At 40.2% G+C, this 23,735-nt stretch overlaps 1 protein-coding gene across 1 annotated transcript in view; it reads right to left on the reverse strand.

Annotated features, from left to right (window-relative positions):
• Window positions 1–8,710: 8,710 nt before the first annotated feature.
• plpp4 (phospholipid phosphatase 4) overlaps window positions 8,711–23,735 on the reverse strand; it is a 47,877-nt gene continuing 32,852 nt past the window's right edge. The window contains exons 4-7 of the mRNA XM_085478218.1: window positions 22,694–22,757; window positions 22,423–22,547; window positions 13,255–13,425; window positions 8,711–11,703 (exon numbers count right to left, since the gene is read on the reverse strand). Coding sequence (XP_085334344.1) covers window positions 11,495–11,703; window positions 13,255–13,425; window positions 22,423–22,547; window positions 22,694–22,757 — 569 coding nt within the window. The 3' untranslated portion in view covers window positions 8,711–11,494. The remainder of the gene's footprint in view (window positions 11,704–13,254; window positions 13,426–22,422; window positions 22,548–22,693; window positions 22,758–23,735) is intronic.

Raw genomic sequence — 23,735 nt, forward strand, 5'->3', positions numbered from 1 at the left:
CCCTCGGGCCGTGAACAGGTGATATAGCAATCACTATTACTGACACCACGTGACCCAAAGCTACGCCTATCCATAACAACCCCCTTCGCCTGAGTCGCCGCCGCTGCCTTCCGCACGGTCGGCCTCCGGACCAGTTCTGCCGTCGCCGCCACTGCCTTCCACGTGGCCGGCCTCCAGACCCCCTTCGCCTGAGTCGCCGCCGTTGCCTTCCGCACGGTCCGGACCAGTCCTGTTGTCTCCTTCGCCTGCGCCGCCGCCTGCGCCGCCGCCTCCGCACGGTCGGCCCCCTGAACTGTCTGGGCTCCTGTGCTGTCGGCCCCCGGGCCGGCCCCCTGAACTGTTCTGTTTTTGGACTTGGTTTTCTTGGGCTCCGGTGTGTTTCTTTTTTGTCTTCTTTTGGTTTTGGACTCGTGTTTTGTTTTATGACATTCTAGTGCTCCTGTTTTGTTTTGCTCTGAGCAGTAGTAGTATTTATTTATTGTCATTGTCAAGAACAATGAAATTGCGTTTGGGGCTTCCATACAACCCAAAAAAAGAAGAAAATAATAAATACCCCTTAAAACCCAAGTGTACATATTTAACCCAGTGTGACTCCAATGCAATAAGACAATCCTTAGCAATAATGTTCGTAGAAATTCAGACAAAGACCTGAGAAACATGACAAAATACAACAATGCAACCCATTCAATATTATTGTACTGTGAGATATGATATCAGATATGATAGTTATCTATTTAAGAAAGAGGGGGGGGGGGGGCAGGAGGGGGAAGAGAATAAAGATATGATGCACCAATGCAGACCAGTTCATTGCTATTAAGAAGTTGGATATGGTTATTGTCCGTGAGAGGGGGGCAGAGAGTTCAGGAGCCTCACAGCCTGTGGATACAGGCTGTTGGCCAGTCTGGATGTTCTGGCCTGTATAGACCTGTACCTTCTCCCTGAGGGCAGCAGATGGAAAAGGTGGCGCGCAGGGTGATGTTGGTCCCGCAGGATACTGTGCACCCTCCTCAGACAGCGAGTGGGGAAGATATTACTGATCTCTGGCAGACTTGTTCCAATAATTCTGCCAGCTTCTTTCACCACCCGCTGGAGTGCTTGCTGATCGGCCTTGGTGCAGCTGGGGAACCACACTAGAAATCCATACGTCAGAACGCTGCTGATGGCACAGTTGTAGAAGTTCAACATCAGAGATCTGGGAATGTTCTGGTCTGGAGCACATCACTATGTTCTGAAGTTTTTATCAATGATTAAAAAAAGTTCCAAGTTGAATTTTCCCTTTAAAAACGGTTGCTGTTAGTTGAATAAGATTTGATAAGACTTCATCACTTTATTCATTTTCTAGCTCATGCTGTCTAGACCACATCTGCACCATCTTCCTTCATCCATACACAGTAATAAAGAGATTGTGATACATTTTGTATTTTTCTTGAAGCAAACCTATATTGGTGTAAAATCTATTAAACAAATCCAGAATCTTTGCTTCTGTGGTTGGGTAAAAGGGGGCAAGATAAAAAAATGTTTTGTACTAAATTTAAAAAAAAGTTCTGGAACAGGTTAAAATTGCCTCGTGTTTCATCCAAATTCTAATACTTAATACTCTGGAAGGTTAACCCTTTAAAGCCGGTCAGAGCGGGCATGCTCCGTTTTGCGTAACTATTGTTAAATCCCTGTAGAACCGCAATAATTTTTTTTGCATATGAAACCAGAGTTGTACTTACATCTTATGCCATCAGCTTGTCCTAGGTCACGGTTACCTTCCACATATAGCTTTGCAAATATTGCATAAAAAGCGCTCGCAGGAACAAAAACATAATATTCCAGAAACACATCAGCTGTTCGTAACACTTCCCACATTGAAACAGATGTCAGCTCGAATGATCGCAGGTCGGCCATTTCCTGCCTGAAACCGGAAGTGACGTCATTTTCGCGGAAAATGTAGTTTTTTACTTGTAGGCCTTAAAAGCATATACTGGTGTTTTTATAAGTCATGTTTGACTTTATGCTTTTCTGAATAGTTGCTGGGATGCTTAGCACTCAAATTGCACTGCTTAAAATGTTTATTTTTATTTTGATGCACCTGCTGTTTTCTTTGCAAATTTGCATCATAGGATTGTTTTTCGTTTTTCCTGCAGTATATAAAAATTGGTGTATCTCAAAAATAAAACTATGAAGACACTCAAAATAAATTTCCTGTTGTTGTAAACTATTTTTTGCAACTTTTTTGTATTTCAAGTTTTGAGGGATAAACCTCTTAAATTTCTCCAAGTAGAAATATATGTTAAAAAAACCAAAAACGATTTTCAATTTTTTTGTAGTTTATTGCACTTTTTTGCAATTTATGTAGTTACTATGCACTTAATGCATACATATTATTAAAATATGGGCTATAACAGTTGTATTGATGTATAGAAACTTGAAATGCTCCCAAAAATGGCATTACAGCATGTAAAAATATAAAGTAAGCTCTGGCGGCCTTGGTTCTATGGTAGGTCTTAAAGGGTTAAAGCATGATCATGACCAGCAACACTCACATAGGCTTTGTTTTTTGTTTTTTTTAATCATGCTCAATTAGAAGCTCAAAGTGTTCCAGAAAATGCCTCCTACATCAACAGGCTACGCCACAATCAGCACTCTGAAGCTTTCATACTGGATGGCTGCTTTCATGTTGTTTATCCCAAGACTGGCTTTTGGTTTCAAGCCTGTCTGGCACAAACAACCATACCAGATTCAAAGGCACAATATCCACATGCCCAAATGCATGTGAGTGGTTTGGCGACTGGCTGATTAGATATATGTGTGCCGTATTGAGGAGTTGGACAGATGTAACTAATATTATTGGCACAGAGCACAGGTCTGTGTTCCCTCTGAAGGAAGAGTAGGAAGTAAACGGGAATACTGTGCACTGTGGGAGTGAAAAAAGCGTAAGGAGACAATGTGAATGTAATGCAACTAAATAACGGTGTGAGCAGAGATGGATGGAGCTGTCCTCAAATTTCACTTTGGTTTTGCTGATTTTGTAGCTTAAACCTGTTTAATACCGCACTAAAGCATTTCACCTAATAATATCTTACTGTGCTTTTCCCCCACTTCACTGAGCAGCCATATAAAACAGCAACAGCTGTGAGGCTGTCTTTTTTACTGATGGCTTCTCAAAACTCTATCTCATAACTAACTGACAAAATAAAAATTGAGAGCGTTCATTCACCCACGTATGTTTAGTATGTTTATACTTGAACACTTGTCTGCATCATATTTCTAAATGATATGGATCAATTTGTCCTTCTGAGTCAAACACGAGTGGAATCAGTACTTAACATTTAAGAAAGGAGAGCGGGAGCTTGCTACCCGCTTTGCCAACAATTCCCCCAACCCTTCTTTCAGGTTTATATTGAATGTTGCACTTTGACAGAATTGTGGTTTGTGTATTAATGAGGCAGACATGACACATTGCGATATAGCACAGCGCCCTGAGGAATTTACAGGAGCATGAAAAGTACATCCACAGCTGTCTGCTCATTGCTATTGATCTATTATGAATGTCAGTTTCCATTTTAGTTGTGATTCATGCAGAGTTGGAGAATTATTGTGTATGCTACAGCTTTTCCCCCCTCTTCTTTCTTTCTTTTTTTTTTAGAATATTGTTTTATATGGCTGAATAAACCCTGTAATGAACTCAGACAAAGGTGTAGACCCACACAAAAATACTCCTTCTTTCAAAAGCCACAGAGGCTTTGCTGTGCTTGGAGTAATTTAAACATACACATAACATATCGATCTCTCTGTAAGTTTTCGCTTTAATTAAGGCTAGCTTTAAGAAGCTTGGCAGCATATCTCTGCTACTCTTCTTTTCCAAAGTAATTTAGAACAACAAGTATGAGAACTATATTTCCTGGTTGATCCATTAAATATGAGCAAATCCGATGACTCCTTTATGTGGCACTAGAATCTGCATCCATTAATAATTCACATGTGGTGTAAAAAAAACACACTATATGAAGTTAAGAGACAGAAGGAACGTGGATTTATTATTTATGCATTTGTTATAATAAAATAATGAAACGATTCAGTTGTTAGATTATTTCCTGCTGCAGAACTTTTGGGCGGGCGTCTGAAGTTGACAAACTTAATTAATCCCAATTTTGAAACATGACGCCTTACTTTTCTTTTTTATTTAACCCAGTCTACTTGGGTTAAAGCCCTGTCCAGAAAAAAAAACAAAAAACCCTTCAATATTTTTATCCTTTACAGAAATAAAGCCACACAGGAGTGAAAAGGTGAACTAGGTTTCCCCTGTTTTCTTTCAACAGTTGTTCTATTAGCGTTGTGACAGCTTTGGTCCTCTGTATGAGATACAATCAGTCTTCCTCTAATTAGACACTACAGACAAATAACTACACTCATCTGACACCTTGCCAGTAGATAGATGGATCCTCTTTTGCCTTAGGAGCTGCCTTAATTCTTTCTGCATTGATTTAAGAATGTGCTGGAAACATTCCTCAGATTTTGGTCCACATTTGTATGACAGCATCACACAACTGCTGCAGACTTATCAGCTGCACATCTGTGGTATGAATCTCTGGTTCCGCCACATCCCAAAGGTTCTCTATTAGAGATTGAGCTCTGGTGACTTTGGAGGCCACTGAGTACAGTGAACTCAGTGTCATGTTCAAGAAAAAGTTTGATTTGAGTTTGCTGGAAGCAACCATCAGGAGATGGGAAAGAGAGGGAGCAATACTAAGCTGGTACTAAGGGGCTCAAAAGTGTGCTGGGGAAATATTTTCTACAAGATTTCAACAACACCAGCAGGCTGAAATGTTCATGCAAGGTAGGTTTGGCTTCATGTTGTTTATGCCTGAGCCTACACGCTGGATGTCACAGGAGAAATTGAGACTTCAGATCAGGTCATCAAGTCTTTTCCCTCTATTGCACAATTCAGTCAATGCGAGTTCAATCAATTTATTATTTGTATTCTAATTTTATTTACATAGCACCAAATCCCAAGAACAGTGTTCTCAAGGCACTAAAGAGACTCTACAATATTAAAGAAACAAATGCCAAGCACAGTGGGAAGGAGAAAAAACTCCCCTTTAATATGAAGAAACCTCCAGCAGAACTATGCTAAAGAAAGGGCTCGGTTGCCAAGTCGCTGCTGATAGGTGTAGCACCTGGTGTGGTCTTCTGCTGCTGCGGCCCATCGGCTTTAGTGTTTGATGTGTTGTGCATTCAGAAATGATCTTCTGTATGACTTGACTTTAACAAGTTACAAGTTACTGTTGACATCAGCTCGAAGAAGTCTGGCCATTCTCTGACCTCTGGTGTCAACGAGGAATTTTCATTTAGAGAACTGCTAACTCACTGGATATTTTTTTTCTTCTTTTCCCTGCTTTTTGTGAGAATTCTTGTTAACCTTTCAGTGATGGTTGTATGGGAAAATCCTAGTAGCAGTTTCTACTAAATACTCAGCTTAGTCCATCTGACCAGCAGCCACGACTTGTTTAAAGTCAATTTTCTTTTCTATGTGGTGCTGAGTTTAAACTTCAGCAGTTCTTCCTGACCATGCTTAAATCCCTAAATGCAGTCAGTTGCTATAGATATTTGCATTAACAATCCTTTGAACCGCTATACCTAAACTTACTGTAAAGTAATCGTTTGCAAGATAATTAGTTTTGAGTCCTGTGACTATGAACATAAAATACTAAAACGCTGGACGATCCCTTTATTGCTGCAGCACAGAAGAATGACTGAAACCAATTAAAATGCTTCAGATATATTTGGCAAAAACATTCTCATGTTCTGCATTAAGTTGGCAAAGCACATCTACCCCAATTTTTCTCGTTATGCATAAAACTCTTACTTCTGTGTGACTCTAATAATTTTAATTTCCCAACTCTGCAACTGATTGGTTGCTTTAATAGCAGAGATCTGACCTGAAACACATGTCTGATAAGTGTCACTGTTAGTGTTGGTGGAATTCTGTTATTTGTGTATTGCAAAGATAATGCCATGTATATTGATTAACAGTGTTTTTAATCGAGCTGTTTTTTGTTTACACCGCTGAAAAATGTATATAGGGTAGATAGTGTGTGTGTGTGTGTGTGTGTGTGTTCACTGTTAGATATCTTATCAGCATCTACAATAACTAATTACCATATTAACGATCCCTCTTCCCTTATACTCTAAGCACATTCTTTTTGAAACCCCCTTTGAAAACACTATGTTTATGTGTGCAGCCTCCTGAAGGGTATTGCAATGTTAAGTGATATTAGATGCCAGCTGACTGTTGATGCATTAGATCTAGGTTGATCTGACTCCCATAATGGCACTGCTCATCCAGAAGTGGGGAGCTGCCCTTGACAGGAAAACAATACTGGGTGTTTTGAGGGATGACATTTGCCTGTGATTGAGCACTCTAATCAATCACATACTGAATGGAAATCATCTTGCCTATTTCTGAGGCAAACAAACGTGTTACACAAAGCTTTTTACTGCTGTATGAAATTTTAGTTTTCTGCAATTCAGAACAATATCTCTATTAGTTCACAGCAAGAGGCTTCTCCCAAATTTTCCGTAAGACATTTTCAACTGTGGCTTTCTGTGTAATAGTGATTGTGTGTGGGGGTGGTTTTCAGTTTCGCGTGTGCTCAATGTGCCTTGAAACGACACTATCTACTGTACCTAGCAGAAGCGCCAGCTCCTAGGAAATATTGTGCTTATTTACCAGCTCACTGTCAAATCCAAACAAACAACTGTGAACGTCAGATTACGTTCACTTTATAAATTTTTATTGCAGAATGGATCATATTTCACACCCTCACACCTGTCTGAGGTGTTAGGTGAAGCCTGGAGTTTTCAGGTTGTCAAAGATTCACTCTCAGCAGGGAGACTTTCTCCACTTACTGTTGAAGTAGGTGCTGCAGCTCTGCTGGGTCTGATTGGATGGGGGTTTTTTTAGACATCACACAGCACTTAAATGTTTCAGCTGAGTTTCTGTTTTTTCTTTCAATTACCCTCGCCAACCTTGAGGCCGTTTGCTTTCACAATTGTCATCACACTTTAATATGCTGTGGAAAAAAGACACATCACAGCAACTCATCAGTGCAATGAGGGGAGATGTCTGGGAGCAACAACCTCATTGATCTGTGATGTCTTTATCTTATTACTCAGGAGGAATTACTTCCATGAGTAACACCGCCACAAGGGTTAAAGGCCCTCATGAAAAGGGTTTGAAATTTTAGCCATTCAATTTACTGAATGTATTTTCAAACTCTATTATTTGCAGGTTTGAAAGTGACTAGACTTCTAAAGAGACTTAAAGAAGTCCAGTCGCTTTCTTTCTAAGCTCCTTAGATTGCTTTAGTTCATTGATGTTTGTGGGTTTTCATTCATGCACAGCTCTCAGAAGGTCTTGTCTCAGCATTGAGGTCTGGACTTTGACTAGGCCATATCAGCCCTTTGGTTCTTTTCTTGTTCAGTCATTTTGTTTTCAGATTTCAGCCACACTTTAGCTGTCAGATGGCCTTACATTTAACTCAAGAATGCGCTCATATACAGAGGAGCAGTGTTAGGGTAAAGTGTTACACAGTAATGCTTTACTGTAAGAAATTCAGTTATCACACTACAGTTATGACACACACCTGTGTTATTACAGATGTAAAAGTTGTCAAATAAAGGTGTTAAGATGTGCAGCTCAACAAACTGACAAACTTTTGAATTTAGAGGGGTGGTCATATTGGCGGTTAATCAAATAACCCTCTTAATGCCTATAGAAGCCATACCTAAGACTGCACAGAGTTCTGTAAAAATGTTTTCTAAGGAAACTTTCCATAAATAAAAATCCTGCTCATATGTTTTTTTCATTAACAAGCTATCTTAAAATCTTAAAAGAGCTTCAGTTGACTTGAAAGCTTAATAAAAGGCATCTTTACCTCTTTAGTCGCCACCAGGTGAATCAATTACACCTCTGTAGTGTTAGTATGCATTCTGCTAGGCTATAGTATTGGTTTGAGGTTGGTAAGCATTGTCTCCTTCCCATGAAACTAACTCACAGTAACTGGGTCCAATCTTTCAAAAGATCCAAATATATATTTTTGTAATTTATATAAAAAAAAAAAAGAAAGATTAAAAAAACTGAGACAAGCAATGTGGAAATGTGGAGACCAAAGTCACTAAGAAGAATGTTTGTAAGATACGTTGTGCCAACTCATCCAAGAGCTGCAGTTATTCCAGTGTGGTGAACTGACCGACCAACGTATTAGCACTGCTGTCATTAGCATGGCCAAAAAAAAAGAAAAGCTAGAGCTGTCACTGACAGCAACCCAATCAGGTTATGAAAATCAACAGGCAGTCTTAGGCACAAATATGTTTATTGGAAACTCCCTAAGCAAGAGTGCAACACAGCTGGTGCAGTAAAGCACAACACACACTTAGACCAGAGTTCTGCTTGCGCTGTGCTAACCGATGGCAGCTCCGCTGAAGCATAAAGTAACTGAACTAACTGAGCTCATTCAGATGTTTGCTACTGCACAATCTAAGATTGTTCATTTGCATAATATAAGGAACAGTGTAGTAGCTGCTAAATACAGTTTTTTTTTTATTCTAATACCCCAAACCTTGATTTGTGAGTTTCAGTTTCTTTCATCAGAGTTAGTATAGACCCCCACGATCGCACAAGATACCTAAGGATCCTTTGATTCTTCATGGACAAGGTTCACACAGCTGCAGTCCTTTATTGTACATAAAGTATACAAATAGCAAAACACAGCTCAAAGACTTCTCAAGGCCTGACATGCTTATTGATAGAAAACAATCTTCTCACAAATGGAACTGGCATGCCATGAACAAAGATTCTTTTTTTTTCTTCAGACATCTATTCATGATAGCTGACAATCATCTCAATATTCTTCAGTATTTTTATTTTCTTAAGTTTATTTATGCCTTCAGTCCTTGTGAAGGTGAAACATCTGGAAAAAATATCTGAGGAGTACACACTGGCTGCTTATCTAATTTAAAATAATTAAATATTTATTTTAATAACTTTTCTTTCTCTCTCTCTAAAAAAAAGATAAAATTTCGTTTCTTAGTGACACATCAACCATTTGAAATAACAGGACACCAACTGCTACAACAGCATCTATAGCACCAAATGAAAACAAGCCGTGATCTTAGATTATTTCTAAGAGAGCGGGGAACTCAAATCCCCTGTTGAAAAAAGGTGAAAATACAGACTTCTGAACAATGCTTTTCCTGCAATATACAGTACCACATAATAGGAGAAAACTAAATGACAGAGTACAAACATCAGACCGCCATCAGTCAGGCAAATGCAGGTATAGAACATTGTGTATTTGTGTCACAATCCTTTTTATCTCTGAAAATCTGCCTCACAAAGCCAGTATCTCACAGTGACACATTTGCAGTCATGTGCTGAAAGACTCTATGGAGTCACTCTCCTTTCTTACAGTCAGCTCTCAGAGTCTCAAGTCCCATCACAGAGTCTGATGCGCAGCGTCGAGCACCTTTTTCCCTCTGGTGAAACGTTCGTTCTTTGTAAAGTTTCACGTTGTATTGCATCATTGTGAGATCGACCTTGTCAAACGCTGCACACAAAAACATTCACACGCTCGCGCGCGCACACACACAAATGCTTTACAACAGCTGCCAATGGGTTGCATTTGTGATTCAGGCTTAATTGTGACACGTTTAAATAAATCATGTAAAAAGTCATTTTGATCAGAGAGATCGTTCCTTGTCTACCTTTGTGCCACGAGCCAAACTGTGCCCAGGATAAAGTGAAACAACAGCCGAAGGTACAGCTGATGTTTTCCACTAAAACATATGCGGCGACAGACTGTAGAGAATGTAAAAACACTGCTCACGAGCTTCTTGACAGGATTTGAAAAAAAAAAAGCTTTCTACATTTGGCTTGCTGCTCATTCATTCTGTTATGCTGTGCAGTTCTCCTGCATCGCCCAACACATTGCTTTTTAGTGCTCGTTTGGGTTAGAGCTGTCCTAATATCTAATTTTCCCATTAATGTCACAGCAATGGCAAAAAAGCGCATAGTAACCAAGGCAACGAAAAAAAACATCATTTCTAACTGCAAAAGGCTACAAATTGCTTTGTTGATGATAGGAAACCAGTCATCTAGCTATCTGGGATTTCTGTTCATAATGAAAAACTTGGTGCACACTACCTAGGCATAAAAAAAACCTACAGATCTTTGGTGTTTGCTTGTTTCAACATGCTGTCCCTATATTAAGAAAAAATTGAACTTTAATGGATGATAAATACACCATAATCACAGCCCTGGGTTCAGATCTCTAGTCTGCTGAATACTAGATTGTCTATTTGTGGGGCTACATTAGACTGAAAGCCATTTGCGATGCATGGGCAGTTCACGGGGCACCTCATATAGTTCTAATGCCCTCATAAGGAGCAGTGGCTGACCGTGCTTAATGAGGATTAATGCAGAAGCAGATTGGGGTTTGCGCCTTCCCAGACACACTTCTGCCACAGCATTCCCGCTTGGCTGTTATTGATTGCCCCCACTGAGGGTCCGTGTCCCTGTGCAACCTCGGGGAACAAGTGTTAAATGCAAAGCAAGTGAAAAATAGAGTTTGATGGTGACAAGGAGAGGAGGAGGAAGAGAAATGAGGAAGTGGTGATATGCAGGGTTTAAAGCCCAAGAGAATGGTGAGAATTTGAATAATGAAAAAAAACAAAACATTGCTTTTGACATGGAGCTGTGCTTCCCTAAGTGAGTATTGGTTCTTTATTTATCGTTATGCTGCCAGACAATAAAATAAAACTGCTGGAAATAGTAGAGGTATGAATATAGACTGCTCCTGCATGCCTTAAAGTTTTAGGCCTGGTGCCCTACAAAATGCAGAAGACATCTGTAGATTTAAATGAAACACAGGATGTTGTTTCGTTTCTGGCATGAGGTGCTATCAGATTCCACATTTTGTTTTAAAGTGTGACATATACAATAACACTAGTTTAATTTCATGGTTTGATTGCTGTGACATTTCATGGGATCTCCTCAACCATCTGTCCCATTTCTTTACAACCAAACAATAAATATACTCCAGCATATAGCAACCTGCCAACCGTGTCTCTCATTACGCAGAAAGATTCCAGCGAAAGCTGGCAATATTTTCATCTTCTTTCACAGCCATTAGTAAGACATCTCCTCAGGTTTTCAACATTTTTTTTCTCGTCCCTCTCTGTGGCAATGTCCCATATTCGTAGGTTCCTCGCATACAACACATCTAAATATAGACTTTAATGGCTGCTGAGCAAAATCAAAGAGAAAAAAAACAAAACAGGAATAATGTAGGTGCCACCCGCAGTGTGGGGTTTAAGAGAATAGAAATGCATGAGGCGTTTCACTGTCCACTGGAATGTATACAAGAGTCAGTCAGTCACTGGGAATGGGGGGTGGGCTTGGCGGCTTGGTGAGGGCGTTGGGGGTAGTCTCAGTGGTGGCCACTAGTCATACTGGCCCTTCAGTCAAGCCCTCCAGGGGAAGGGTGGTGGCGTTGTCAGTGGGCTGCGGGTCGTCCTGAGGATGCATGGGCGTGTGCGTGGCGACAGCCAGGCTGGCATAAGGCAGGTGGCAGTCCATGTGCAGGAAGGGGGGGTAGTGCTGGCGGTAGCAAATGTATGCAAACAGCAACCCGATCACTCCTCCAACAAAAGCGTCTGCGAGGCACAAAAACAGATATATTTAAAGGAATGCATGGATAGCTAAGTTTAGCCTGCGTGAAGGAAGTAAAATAACACCTGCAAATAGAATTAGCACAATTAATAAGCCATTGATGTATGTGTTGCAGTGCTTATATTGTAGTTTGGAGTTCGATGAAAGAAACTTGAAAGGGAGAGTAACGAATCTGCTCTGCTGAGCGGTGGCTTCACTTGCCTCAGGACAGGAGGCTGTCTGTGTCACTTTGTCATATGCTGAACAGGCTTGTATTATACCTAGCCACCTTTAAGCTATAATATATCATATAATATCACACTGCCATGGTGAGTATTAAGTCTATATTGCTGCATATAGATCAAAATGACACAGCCAGCTGGTGGCTGAAACAGCTCTAGTAGAGGCTTCTGCCATATCAAAATGATGTTTTTTCCACAGGTCTCCCTTTATTTCGTCCTTCTGGGTGAAATGAAAAAAATACTGCAACATCGATTCCCGCCATTCAACAGCTGTACAGTGCACGAGTTTGCTCACTGAATGTTTCATCGACTGCTGTCAACCGAATTTAATAGACTGTGACTTGATGCGATATATTAGCTGGGCGGCCTCGTTGAGACGGCGTGTGGAAGGCCAGCCTTTTCCCCTCAGAGAACAGAGGGCACATCCAAAGTGAAAAGGAATGGTGAGGAACATTAGTATCTATTGAGAATGGTGCCGCAGCCTGGCTAATGGCAGCTCCCAGCTTGTGTTTACAGTGGGAGCAGATTGAGCCCCCTCAAGTTTAATAGCCCTTTGCGTACTTACAGTTTGCTGAGGAGATTCACGACAAAAAGTCGAGCTAAGAAACACAATGAGGACCCATGCAATGATTGGCTTGTCTTGAACTGCTGTAGGTGCTTTGCTTTCATTGTAAATATATTTTAGTTCCTAAAAAAAGTGGAACATATGGCTCTCTAAAACTAATTAACACCCCATGACAGAACTGTCATCATATTTGCACATGCGCTTTTACACACCTCACCCACATATTCATTCGCTTCCTCTCGCTTCACCCCTCCATCCCAGGTTTTTCTAAGTCTTTTAGTAAATATATGAAGTTAAAACAGAGAAAGAATAATGATGTGGAGAAACATGAAACCTTAACCTTATAATCATAATCTCCTCCCGAAGCTGGTGAATGATATGATGCATCTGATGCAGTTTTCAGGAATTAATCATTATGCAATATCTTAAAGACAGCTCTTTAAGACACAATTTTACGCCTGTTGGACAAACAAGTGAACTTCTTAGTTGGGCTTATCGTACCGGCTGCACTTTTTAGCTTTCTCTCAATTTGTCAGGTGTGATGATGAAGTTAAAGCTTGTTGTGATTATAGGAATACAGCTGTTACAAGCATAGGCCTCATTACTCATCTGCATCTACAATTACAAAAGTGCCTTGAGCAAGGTTGGACTGAACATCAATAATTTCTGGCTGACACGGGCACAAGACTTTTTGTGGCAATAATTCTAATAAATGGAGGAAAATCTCGTGTCTAAGTTGTCAGGCAGACCTTGCCAGTGGTGTTTGTAGTCACAGGTCCGGGACAGTGCAATCATCATGGCGCTGTAAAGAGGCAGCACCATAGCACAGAGACGCCAGCTACGCCCGCGACCTTGATCCGTAAAACACTGCAACTTTCCCGCCAGGTAGAAGGAGGTGAAACCAAGACCTGAGAATGCAACTAGAGGGAAGACAAAGAGAAAGAAAGAGAGACAAATCAACATTGAATGTTATGTTACAACATTCAGATTATCAGTTGATGTCTTGATCTAGGCTCTTGATATAAATACAGTCAGTGAGCCAGTCACACAAGGCTAGTTCAGTTACTTTTAATTCACTATTTTTTTTACATAGCACCAAATCACAACAGTTGCCTCAAGGGGTTTTATATTATAATGTAAAGACCCTAAAATATAAATAATAGAGTGATGTGATACCACTCAGCCAATCAGCTCTGTGCATTCTAGGTGGTAAACACTGACTCTACAGTGTCAATAGCTGAGAGTAAGTTACACATGAAAAGATGGTAGAAAGAAAGGGAGAAATACAGACGATTGTGTGAAAAGCTTAAAAAATTGACAAGGAAGAAAGAAGGAAAAAATTAGGAACGAACAGTGCTGTGCAAAAATGAAAAGTGGACAGTGAAAATAGAGCAATGGGTGAACGCTGGGCCTCTCCAGATGCAATTTGTTGATCTCTAAGATGATGAGGACCTGAAAGAGCAGCTTGTATGTGCTGATCCTTGCACTTTTCAACTGAGTTAGGTTTCTCAGGTATGAGGAAAGTAGCCCTGTGCATCTTGACCACGTTTGGGTCTACACACTTAACCAAGGCAGTTTTCTCCACAGTTGTTATAATGAAAACTAAAGAATTGAGCTCTAGCTTTAAAATCCTTGCAGGACAAGCTAGAGCTCAATTCACTCACAATAAATTTGTGTGTAAATGATCAGTATTTATTCAGGTTTTGACGCACACGTTTGTAAAATAGTTTTACGTGTGGTCAGATTGCTTCTTACTTGTGTGTGGATTGGAGCACGTGCCTGAGAGTCCTAGAAAGTTGCACACAAAATTGGTGTACATATTTGTAAGTTTAAATTTACACTTGTGGAACATATTGTACACATTTGCAACCCTTTTTGCGGCACATTTCTCTCCATAATTAAAAGAGGGGAATAAAGGGAGCCTCTAAAACTGCTCACAACTGTTCAGCTGTGTTGAGATTTATAATGGTTGAGACTTTTCAGTCCGGATAGGAAACAGAAAAGAGGCAATTCGAGATTTTCCGCCCTTTATTCGATTTTTCTGAAGTTAAACACTTAAACTTTTAATGGCGAGAATTTTGAAAAATCATACATATATGTATATAATTAAACATTATGATCATCCAGACCTTTGCTTCAGTAACTTTCTTCTAAGTGGACCTCTTTAAATTTTAGTTAAATACCCCTGCCCTATTGTATGAGCACTTGGCAAGAGTGGGAAGGAAAAACTCCCTTTTAGCAGGAAGGAACCTCCAACAGAACCAGGCTCGGGCAGGGGCAGCCATCTGCCGTGATGGGTTGAGGTTGAGGTGAGTGAGAAAGGACAAAACACAAGCTGTGGAAAAGAGCGAGAGATTAATAACTCCTGATTAAATGTGGAGTGGTGTACAAATACAGAGAGGGAAAAGAGGTGAGTGAAGAAGCCCCAAAAGTAACCTGTCTATATAAAATCATACTACAGATATATTTATGTAGTTTAAAAGGTAAATGAAATTGTACTTATAAGTCACCTTTCTATTCAGCTGAGCAGTCAAAGCAACTTATTACTATAAGTCTCATTTTCACCCTATGACACACAACACTAACATTCACACACACAAACACACACATGCTTAAGCATCAGGTTGAGCTTGGACTTCAGTACCTTGCCCAAGGATACTTCAACCTGTGGAGGAGTTAGGGATCGATTCACTGACCAGCTGATCCATCTGTGTAACTGTTGAGCATTTTGGAAAAATGTAATGGAAACTGATAGGAGTTTTGCAGCAGTTTTTCAGAAGTTGAGTATGTGTTTCCACTGCACTTTTACCTGCTTTCAATGTGCATGAATTGAATGATAAAGAAAATGGAAAGAGGTCAAACCTCCAGCAAAACTTGCAATGTACAGATAAACATTTTTTAATTGACCAAGGTGTTTTGGCTTGTGGCCTTCAAGGGATCATCACAATGAGGTCGTTATGATGAGATGTTGTTGGAGTTTTTGACCTCTTCCCACAGCCACCCACTCACAGGTAATTTCACTGAGACTGCAGTCTCTAAACGCTGTGCTGAAACACTCTGCAGGTGCCTAGGAGCAGACGGGAGCAAGCAGAAAACTACACTTACAGAGCTAAGCAGAGCCCACACTCTCAAGGAGACTCATTTAGCAATTTGCATACTCTTGCAAAATGAGGTCTGTTTGCAGCATCAATGTGTGCATCCCACGTGAAATAATTAGCTTCCTAATGACTGAACACTGAACAGCTCTCACCTCAAAACAAGAAAGTCCTGGGTTTGAATCCATGAGTCAGCTGGGGCTTTTCTATATGAGGACTATGTTTGAGTTCTGTGGGAGTTCTCTCTGGGTGCACGGTTTTCCTCCCACAGTCCAAACACGTGCACTGGTAATGGTCTAAATTTGCCGTACATAAGAAAATCATCGGATTAGTGATCCTATGGTAGCACTCACTCACAAAAAGAAGAGAACACACATGTCCCAAATCGTACCACTCGAGAGTGGGTTAGAGTTTATAAATTACACACATACACACAGAAACATACGTTACAGTGAAAAATAAAGCCCCGAGTAAGAAAACAATCGTGACTGAGCTACTCGCCATGCAATGCTGAAGAGACCACCCCTTGTTTTAACTGATGTTGTAGAAAAAGCAGCAGTCTAATTATCAGAATGAAAGGTTTTGTGATGGAGCCATTAATCTTTGCCCTGGCACAGGGTCATTAGTTAACTGCTACAGCAGGCCAAACAGCACCCAGCCTCACCCATCAGATGCCCATTTGTCACTCACCCCACAATCTGGCCCAGAATACTAAGACCAGCAGGACACATGTGCAGCCAGGAGAGAGAGAGAGAGAAAGCGAGGAAATCCAATGGGGGTAGAAGGAAGAGGCAGAAAGTTCAGCCGTCCCAACAGCTGCCTGTCTTGCTTTCAGGTGATGACTTGGATCCATTAACAATTCTGAATTTTACACTGGACAATTTACACCAGCATAGTGGACAGTTGGTTTAGGCTAATATAAGATTTATTGCTATGTTATTCAATGTTACTTGCATGGGAAGTTATGGAGATATTGTAGTTTTCCTTCATTGCATCCTTATTCAGAATACTTTCCCATATTACATTTTTCTGCGTTTTTTTGTTTGTTTTTTTGCTCTTTTTGTTTTTGCTGGATTGCTCACAATGTATCTTCTTCTTGCTAGCCAGCCAATTTACCCATCAGATGTTAGCAAAAGTTGGATCCTGCTTGAAAAGTAGACTGGGGTAAACTGGGAGCCCAATTAATGCGAGGAAAGATGCAAACACTACAAAGATAATGAAGCTTTGGGTGATATAAAGCAGATTTAAGAGGCTCCCAGAGGAAATTCACACCTGCCCAATATTAACAATGCATTGCACAGAGAGGCTTAGTGGACCCCAAGCTTTAAATTGCGCCAGTATTTGCTATACCTTGTTCTGTATGCAATAACACACTGGACATTGTCAGCATTACCAAAAATGCATTACTTTTGAGCTTTCTAGCTCACTTGAGTTCCTCTGCTCAGAGGTTATGAACAAGCCATCCCCAGCCTAAGCGTTCCTCACTGCCCATCAATCTCACTTCTGGGCAACCTCACCACATTTCCCATCACAGCTCACACCATTTATTTTAATAGCTCTTACTATAGCTAAGACAATTACATTACTCACTGTGAAAGACAGAACCAAATTATCAATAAACCATAGAGTCGGACATTGAAATGTTCAGTCAGCATGGTCTAACTCATATTAGTTCAACAAGACTTTCAATATTATCTTTTCAATTTCTGGAGAGCAGATCACACATCATTTTTGTATTAGTAACAGCAGTAATGTAACACTTCAAAAAGGGTATCATATTGCACAAAGTCATCTTCACTGTTTGAACATGATAAACGTATACATTACTCTGTGCGTTGTACATGCTTTGATTCTTCTCTTCTAAAATCATGACCCAGCTGGAGCAGCCATCTAGTAAACTGCTCTTTCTTGCTATAATCATTCATTCAGAGTGACAGGCACATATCCATTTATGAGAAGGAGGCTGCACAGGTCACCAAACTCACACAACAACTCTCCCTGATTTGTAGCAAATTGCTGCTATAGTTAAATACCAGAGCTTTTTCGTAATATGTGGATTTCATACATAACATTCTGCAAATGGCCCATTTTAACTGACGTGCAGTCTATAAATCTGAGCAACTGATGACAATGTTGAAATACTCCAGACAGAAAATAGGGGAACTGTAGATAGAAACAATATTGTCTAACCTTTATTTTTAGAATTCATTGACAGAAACAACAAATGTGAATAAATTAAATCTAACCTGCTGCAAAGCTGAGCCAAAATCGTCTTTTTTATTGCCATAGTACACACAAAGTTTATGTTTGTAGACACAGTAAGTCAACATCTTGAGGATTGCTCTAATAGAAATGCTTTTTCGGCATGAATAATACAATAAGTATGTGCTCTGCCCGGGCTACGTGTAAAGAAGTGCGCAAATACATTTTGTAGATGTAAAATTTGCATATATGACCAAGCTGGGTTATACTTAATTTAATAATGACTGGGATGTTATTGTCTTGTTCAGAAGTGGCAGGAGTCCCTAAGAGGACAGAGGGAAGAGGCCAAGGATGGGGGGGAAACATCATGTTAATGAATCTGTCTCATTCATTTCAAAAGCTTTGAAAAAGTTATTCCCCTGAGACTAAACAGAGATGCCTAATGAGAGTAATGAGTACAGGGTGATTGCCTTTTTTCATCTTCAAACAAACACAAGGTTTGCGCAGAAGTTTCAAGTGAAGAAGGACCAACATTGCACTTTTTTTAAAGATGGAAATGATGCAAGAAGGTTTTTCTTTTTGGTAAACGTGTTAGAAACGGCATCCACTGGTGCATCCAAAGGAACCGCTCAGCCACATAAATGGAGCTAGCTTGCACAGTCTGCAAGCTAGTTCAGGCAGACTGCTCAAGCTGGACTGCGTCATACACATGCCTTACTCTCCTCGCCTCATACACCAAACTAAGACCTCGAATTTGTTTAGACACCAACATTTCCCATTTCTTTCACTAACATGTGCTGCTCTGTATCGCTGCCTGCTGTTCAGCCCCTCCGTCGCCCCAGCAACCACCTATAGGTTTGAGCCTACAGGCATTTATTTTTTAAATTTGCTTTTTGATTTTTAATTGTAGCTGCATCTTTTTAGAGATGTGGTGCAGCAGAAAAGACAATAGCAGAGCTGCATGATAAATTGAAATAATGAGATAGAATTTGCTAACTAGGAGTTTTTCTTTAGGCTCTCAAAAGATTTGCACAATTATTTCTTATACAAGAAACGCTCCTGTACCTACTTTGGATTTTGACTGAAGCATTTCAACAGCGGGACAGGTTGCCATGTGATTTGATAGACATTTTTCCCGCAGGTAATTACTTTACGTTTTTATTCAAGTCTATCTATCTATTAAGTTAAAATGTTCAGGACTTTGGTCTGTATAAAAAAGCTGACATTAAACTCAGTTGTAGTTCTGGCAGGACAGGGAGTCAAGCTCAGCCAGCAATCTCGGCTTCTTGGCTCTCTGTATCTATTAGCTTGCCATTTCTCCACTGTATTTGGTAGGATGAGCCAGAGACATTGATTACAGTATGTCTGCACTTGGGAGTAAGACTTAATATTATCTTGACTTTCCACATGCATTTATATGTATAACCTGAGGGAGGAGATCATTTTAAACCTTATTTTCTGGCAGTTGCTTCTTTTAACAGATTTATGTCAATTTTTACATCCCTGTGACTCCTGACACTGAACGTATGGCATTCTACCTGTTGATTATTATTAGGTAAAAGTAACTGCCCTGGGATGTAACCAAGATCACTGCCAATCTGCAAGTCTAACTTTCACAAAGATTTTTATCTTTGTTAGAATTAACACAGCAAATGTGCTAATATTAGTATGAGCTCAGAGCAATGCTGAAGTTCAGTCTGAAAGATCTCAGTGGCTGCGGCTGAGCCATTACACCAAACCTATCTACATTCTAGCTTTAAACACTTAACTCATTACTTATTTATGTGTTACTTTATAATATGAATTTCCATCAACACCACACTCCAAACTCATATTATTATGCTTCCAATCTCCCAGCCTTCCTCACTCTCTTCTTGCTGTTTTGACTTTTGACCCCAGCAGGAACAAGTGGGACACAACCCTGACTCTCACAGAAGTAATGCATATTAATTAACCACTTGAGCATGGAGACTGTTTCATCCATTAACATACAAAAGCTCAACAGAACCTCCTTATTAGCGCTGTATAATTGCTCCTTCACTCTGCACTGAACTGTGTCTGACTGCGTTATAGCAGAAATAAGAGGACACGCTGCTGCAGCAGCCTAATTCTCCCTAGACATTCAACTAATATGATGGACATGGCAAGCTAAGGCTAATTTAATATAGATAGTTGTGCATAAGTGAAAGAAGCAGGAGCTGGAGATGTGATTAGCTCCATCTCTCAGGATTCATTTAGGAATCGGAGAGACTGTAGATGGTAAGATGGCAGATGGGTTTCAAAAGTGTTTATTAATTGATCATATCTAATGGCTTAATATTCACAAGGGGAGAGTGGTGAGATGAATATGAATATGAAGTAGACAATTAGAGCTAATGCTTTAGGGCCCGGTTGCTTTATCGCTGTGGATATTGGTGCAGCGAATTCAGGGGAGTTGCTATTTATCTGTTTGTTTTTCTTTTTTCTGGAACCTGTCTCCTCCAATTTATGTTATTCTTTTACTTTGCTATGAGGCGAAGAAAAAGAAATCTAATCAGGGGCAACGTGAGCAGCTTTAACAACTTTCAAATGCAATAATAATAGTCTGAGTGTTTAAAAAATAGCTGTCGACAAACAGTGGAATCTGATATATATGTATATCTTTGTTCTGGCTATTCTTGATGGATTTCGTTTGCATTTTACCGTGCGTCCTTTAATGACACAAGCTGCATATCTGTGACCTCATTTCTGAGTCTGTGAGTGCAAAACTGTTTATTTTTCCCCTATAGTCTGAGTGTATGTCTTCACACAAGCCAGAGCTGATTTTGTGAGACATCCAGATGCCATTTTAAACAAGGCTCCATTCACTCTCGTCTTCTCTTTGGCCCTATTCTTCTGTCCCACGCCACATTTGTCTGAGTAAAAGCTCTGTAACTTATTCGTGGTCCAACAAGCAATGTCTGGTGAAAAGGGACAGAGACGGGAAATTGGATTTCTTCTGCTCTCTAGATGTGCTAGTGTATGGGCGCTCCCTATGTCCCCAGTCGCACTGTTCTCTCAATCACTTTCTTACTCACTGTGCAACAACATAAGGCTATTAGAGCTGTCGCATAGATGAATGTAATCCATGCTCAGTGCTGCGGTGAATTACAGAGCATCGTCCCTCTTTGCCATGTCTAATGGGACAAAGCCAACACTTCAAAGCCTTTCTTTAAAGCAGGTGTTTGAGAGGTTGTAAGCATTAGACTTTAGCATTATTACTATAAATATGTATTTCAAATAAATCTGGGCTGTGAAATTACATCATTGAATTCACATGGTCTTGGCATGTAACACACAAAAGCCCAGTGATCTCATGTTTGATTAGGAGCCTGCTGTAAACATTCACACTGACAGCAGGATGACAATTAAACAAATTTCCCAAGCATTTCAGAAGCAGAGCGTTTCTTGTACATATGCCCAATATACCTCAATAATAATTCGAATAATTCTCATTTGGTTTCATTAGAATCTTTAAAAAAAAAGAAGAAGAGGTGTTTAAGATGCATCATGCATTTTCAGCTCTTTTCACTACTGTGACAAATAACTGTTTCGGTAGGATGCAACAATTTGCTTATTTGCACATTCCTGCAGTACAAATGATTACTGCGTAATTACCTTGTCAACTCTGAATGAGGATGTAGAGTAGAAATGTAATGAAAATGCAGAAGCAAGCAAAACAAAATACATTTCATGCATGTCACAGCGGTAGCAAAGCACACAAAGATGCTTTCTTTAATTTCACAAAACAGATATTGTGATGTGCAAAAGTCTTGAGCCACCCCTTGTTTCTTCCAAGCAGCCAGACTTTCTTGCAATTTTTTATATCTTGAGTAATAGTTCTCCAGGCTCCTGCCACTTAACACTGACGTATGACTCATTCAAACATGAAAAAGGCACCTAACTCAAGGGAGGAACCAGTGCTGTGTCACATAACAGACAACTTAGCAAAGAACCCGTTTTAAATTCCATCTTTAGGCACTTTTAAATGAGGAGAAACACCGGAACAAAACACCGTAAAAAAATAAAAACCCAAAACACCAAAGCCATGCGGTCACATTTTTGTTCAGTGCTGGCAAGACCATTAATAGATCTTTGCAAAGATGTATCTTCTTGATTAAAGCCTTTACATCCCAGATGCACCACGCTATGCCAAGAGTTTATTCAGCATCTGTGTGGCCTCCAGCAAATGTTCCATGGATACCGCTTAACATTCGTCTGCTGGACAACAGGAAAACATTTGAATTATTTAACATACTGCTGAAGTGAAAACAGCTTGGAGGATAAGATTTTGTGTGTCCTAAGCCGGAATGCACAGCTGAGCACAGCAGGATGTCAGATCAAACGGTGGGTGTGCATTCAACTCTTACTTAGGGTGCGCAAATTGAATGAAACTGATTGCTACATGTTGTAATTACCATGAAAGAGAGAGAGCAACAAGATACACCTCATACATACAGCAGCCAGTCAGTCATAGATTTGGTTTCTACTTGGTGAAATGTTGCTCAGAGCACCATGCCGTTTTAATGAGTGTCTGATATCTTCTGGCATTGTGTTGCAACTTCTGGTGGTGATTTATGTCAATCGCCTTGTGATACTCACAGGAGGAATGACTGCTGGGGAAGCTCTTGCGCCCCTCGGAGACTACCGCCGGCTCCCCAGTGCAAAGCATCTTTGCATTCATTTGCCCATCTGGGAAACAACGCTGTAAGTAGTCTGGCCTCGGTCTGAAAATCAAACAATACCATCGACGGGAAGAATTTCATTTTACTTGTCAAGAGTGAAAAAGGGATCTCATGTGGCAAGGGCCAAGAGCCTAACATTTAGCATTACTGACACTGCCTTTAAAAAAACATGGGCTTGTTTAACGTACCTGCCAACAATCAACTTGATAGTATTTGTGAAGACTCCGTTTAGAGCAAGAGCCAGGGATACAGCTGGAGGAAGAGAGACACATAACTGAACATTTTACAGTGTTGGGGTACTAAGACTGACATTTTTCAGCATCTGTAGGACTAATTGAAACCATCACGCTGCAGTAAATCATTCATTCTGTCAGTGTGACAAAGATTCGGGCAGGTTTACTTCTCCTCTGATATAATATAGCAATAAAACATCGATGGGAATTTCCCTTGCAGGTGGACACATGGTTGTTAGGGTCGTGTGTGAGCAGCAACAGTAGCGAGTAGGACTGACAAATGTATGCTTAGCTACCCTGTGAGACTCGTGGTGCTTTGAGCTACCATAAATGCCCCATCTCGCTTTTGTTTTAGGAGTGTGGGTAAATTGCCGTGGACCAAATACAACAGATGTCTGTCAGATCAAATCCAGCAATAAGCTTTCTCATCTCACAGTAGTGATAAAATTTTAGGTTCAGTCAAGGCTCGGGGCATAGGGTGTCTTGTTCGATCATCTCAGGATTACATCTTTGTCTCTTTTGCAGATGAAGTGGTCATGACAGCTTCATGAAGCAGCAACATTCAGATTTATGCAGCCGGGTGTTAGAATAAGAATGAGGACCTCAAACTGAAGCCGTGGCTATCAACTGGGTCGGCAATGAGTTTGCGAGATAGCCTTAAATAGAGCCACTGCTCTTCCACCAATACAATGAGACACGTGCCTTGCTTTTGAGCATGTCTATTCTATAGATGGACATCTAGCAGGTGAGAAGTTGGCTGAGAAAAGCTTCGACAAAGACTTAGAAAAGCTGGAAAACATGGGCAAGGGTAAGCCCTATTGCACACCAACAAAACTTAGGTAAGCAGTAAAAAATAGATCATTTGAATATAATGTCTAAGTTTAGTAACAGTATTAGTACTAAATACAAAGGGTGAGATTGATGTGTTACTTGTTAGATTTGAAAATGTGATAAAAGTGAAGAAAGAATCCTCACAGAAAAACTGACATAAGCGCAT

The sequence above is a fragment of the Copadichromis virginalis genome, linkage group LG13, assembly GCF_057382275.1.
Source record: "Copadichromis virginalis isolate Kocher_CV1m ecotype Utaka linkage group LG13, C_Virginalis_male_GT1.1, whole genome shotgun sequence".
Lineage (NCBI taxonomy): Eukaryota > Metazoa > Chordata > Actinopteri > Cichliformes > Cichlidae > Copadichromis > Copadichromis virginalis.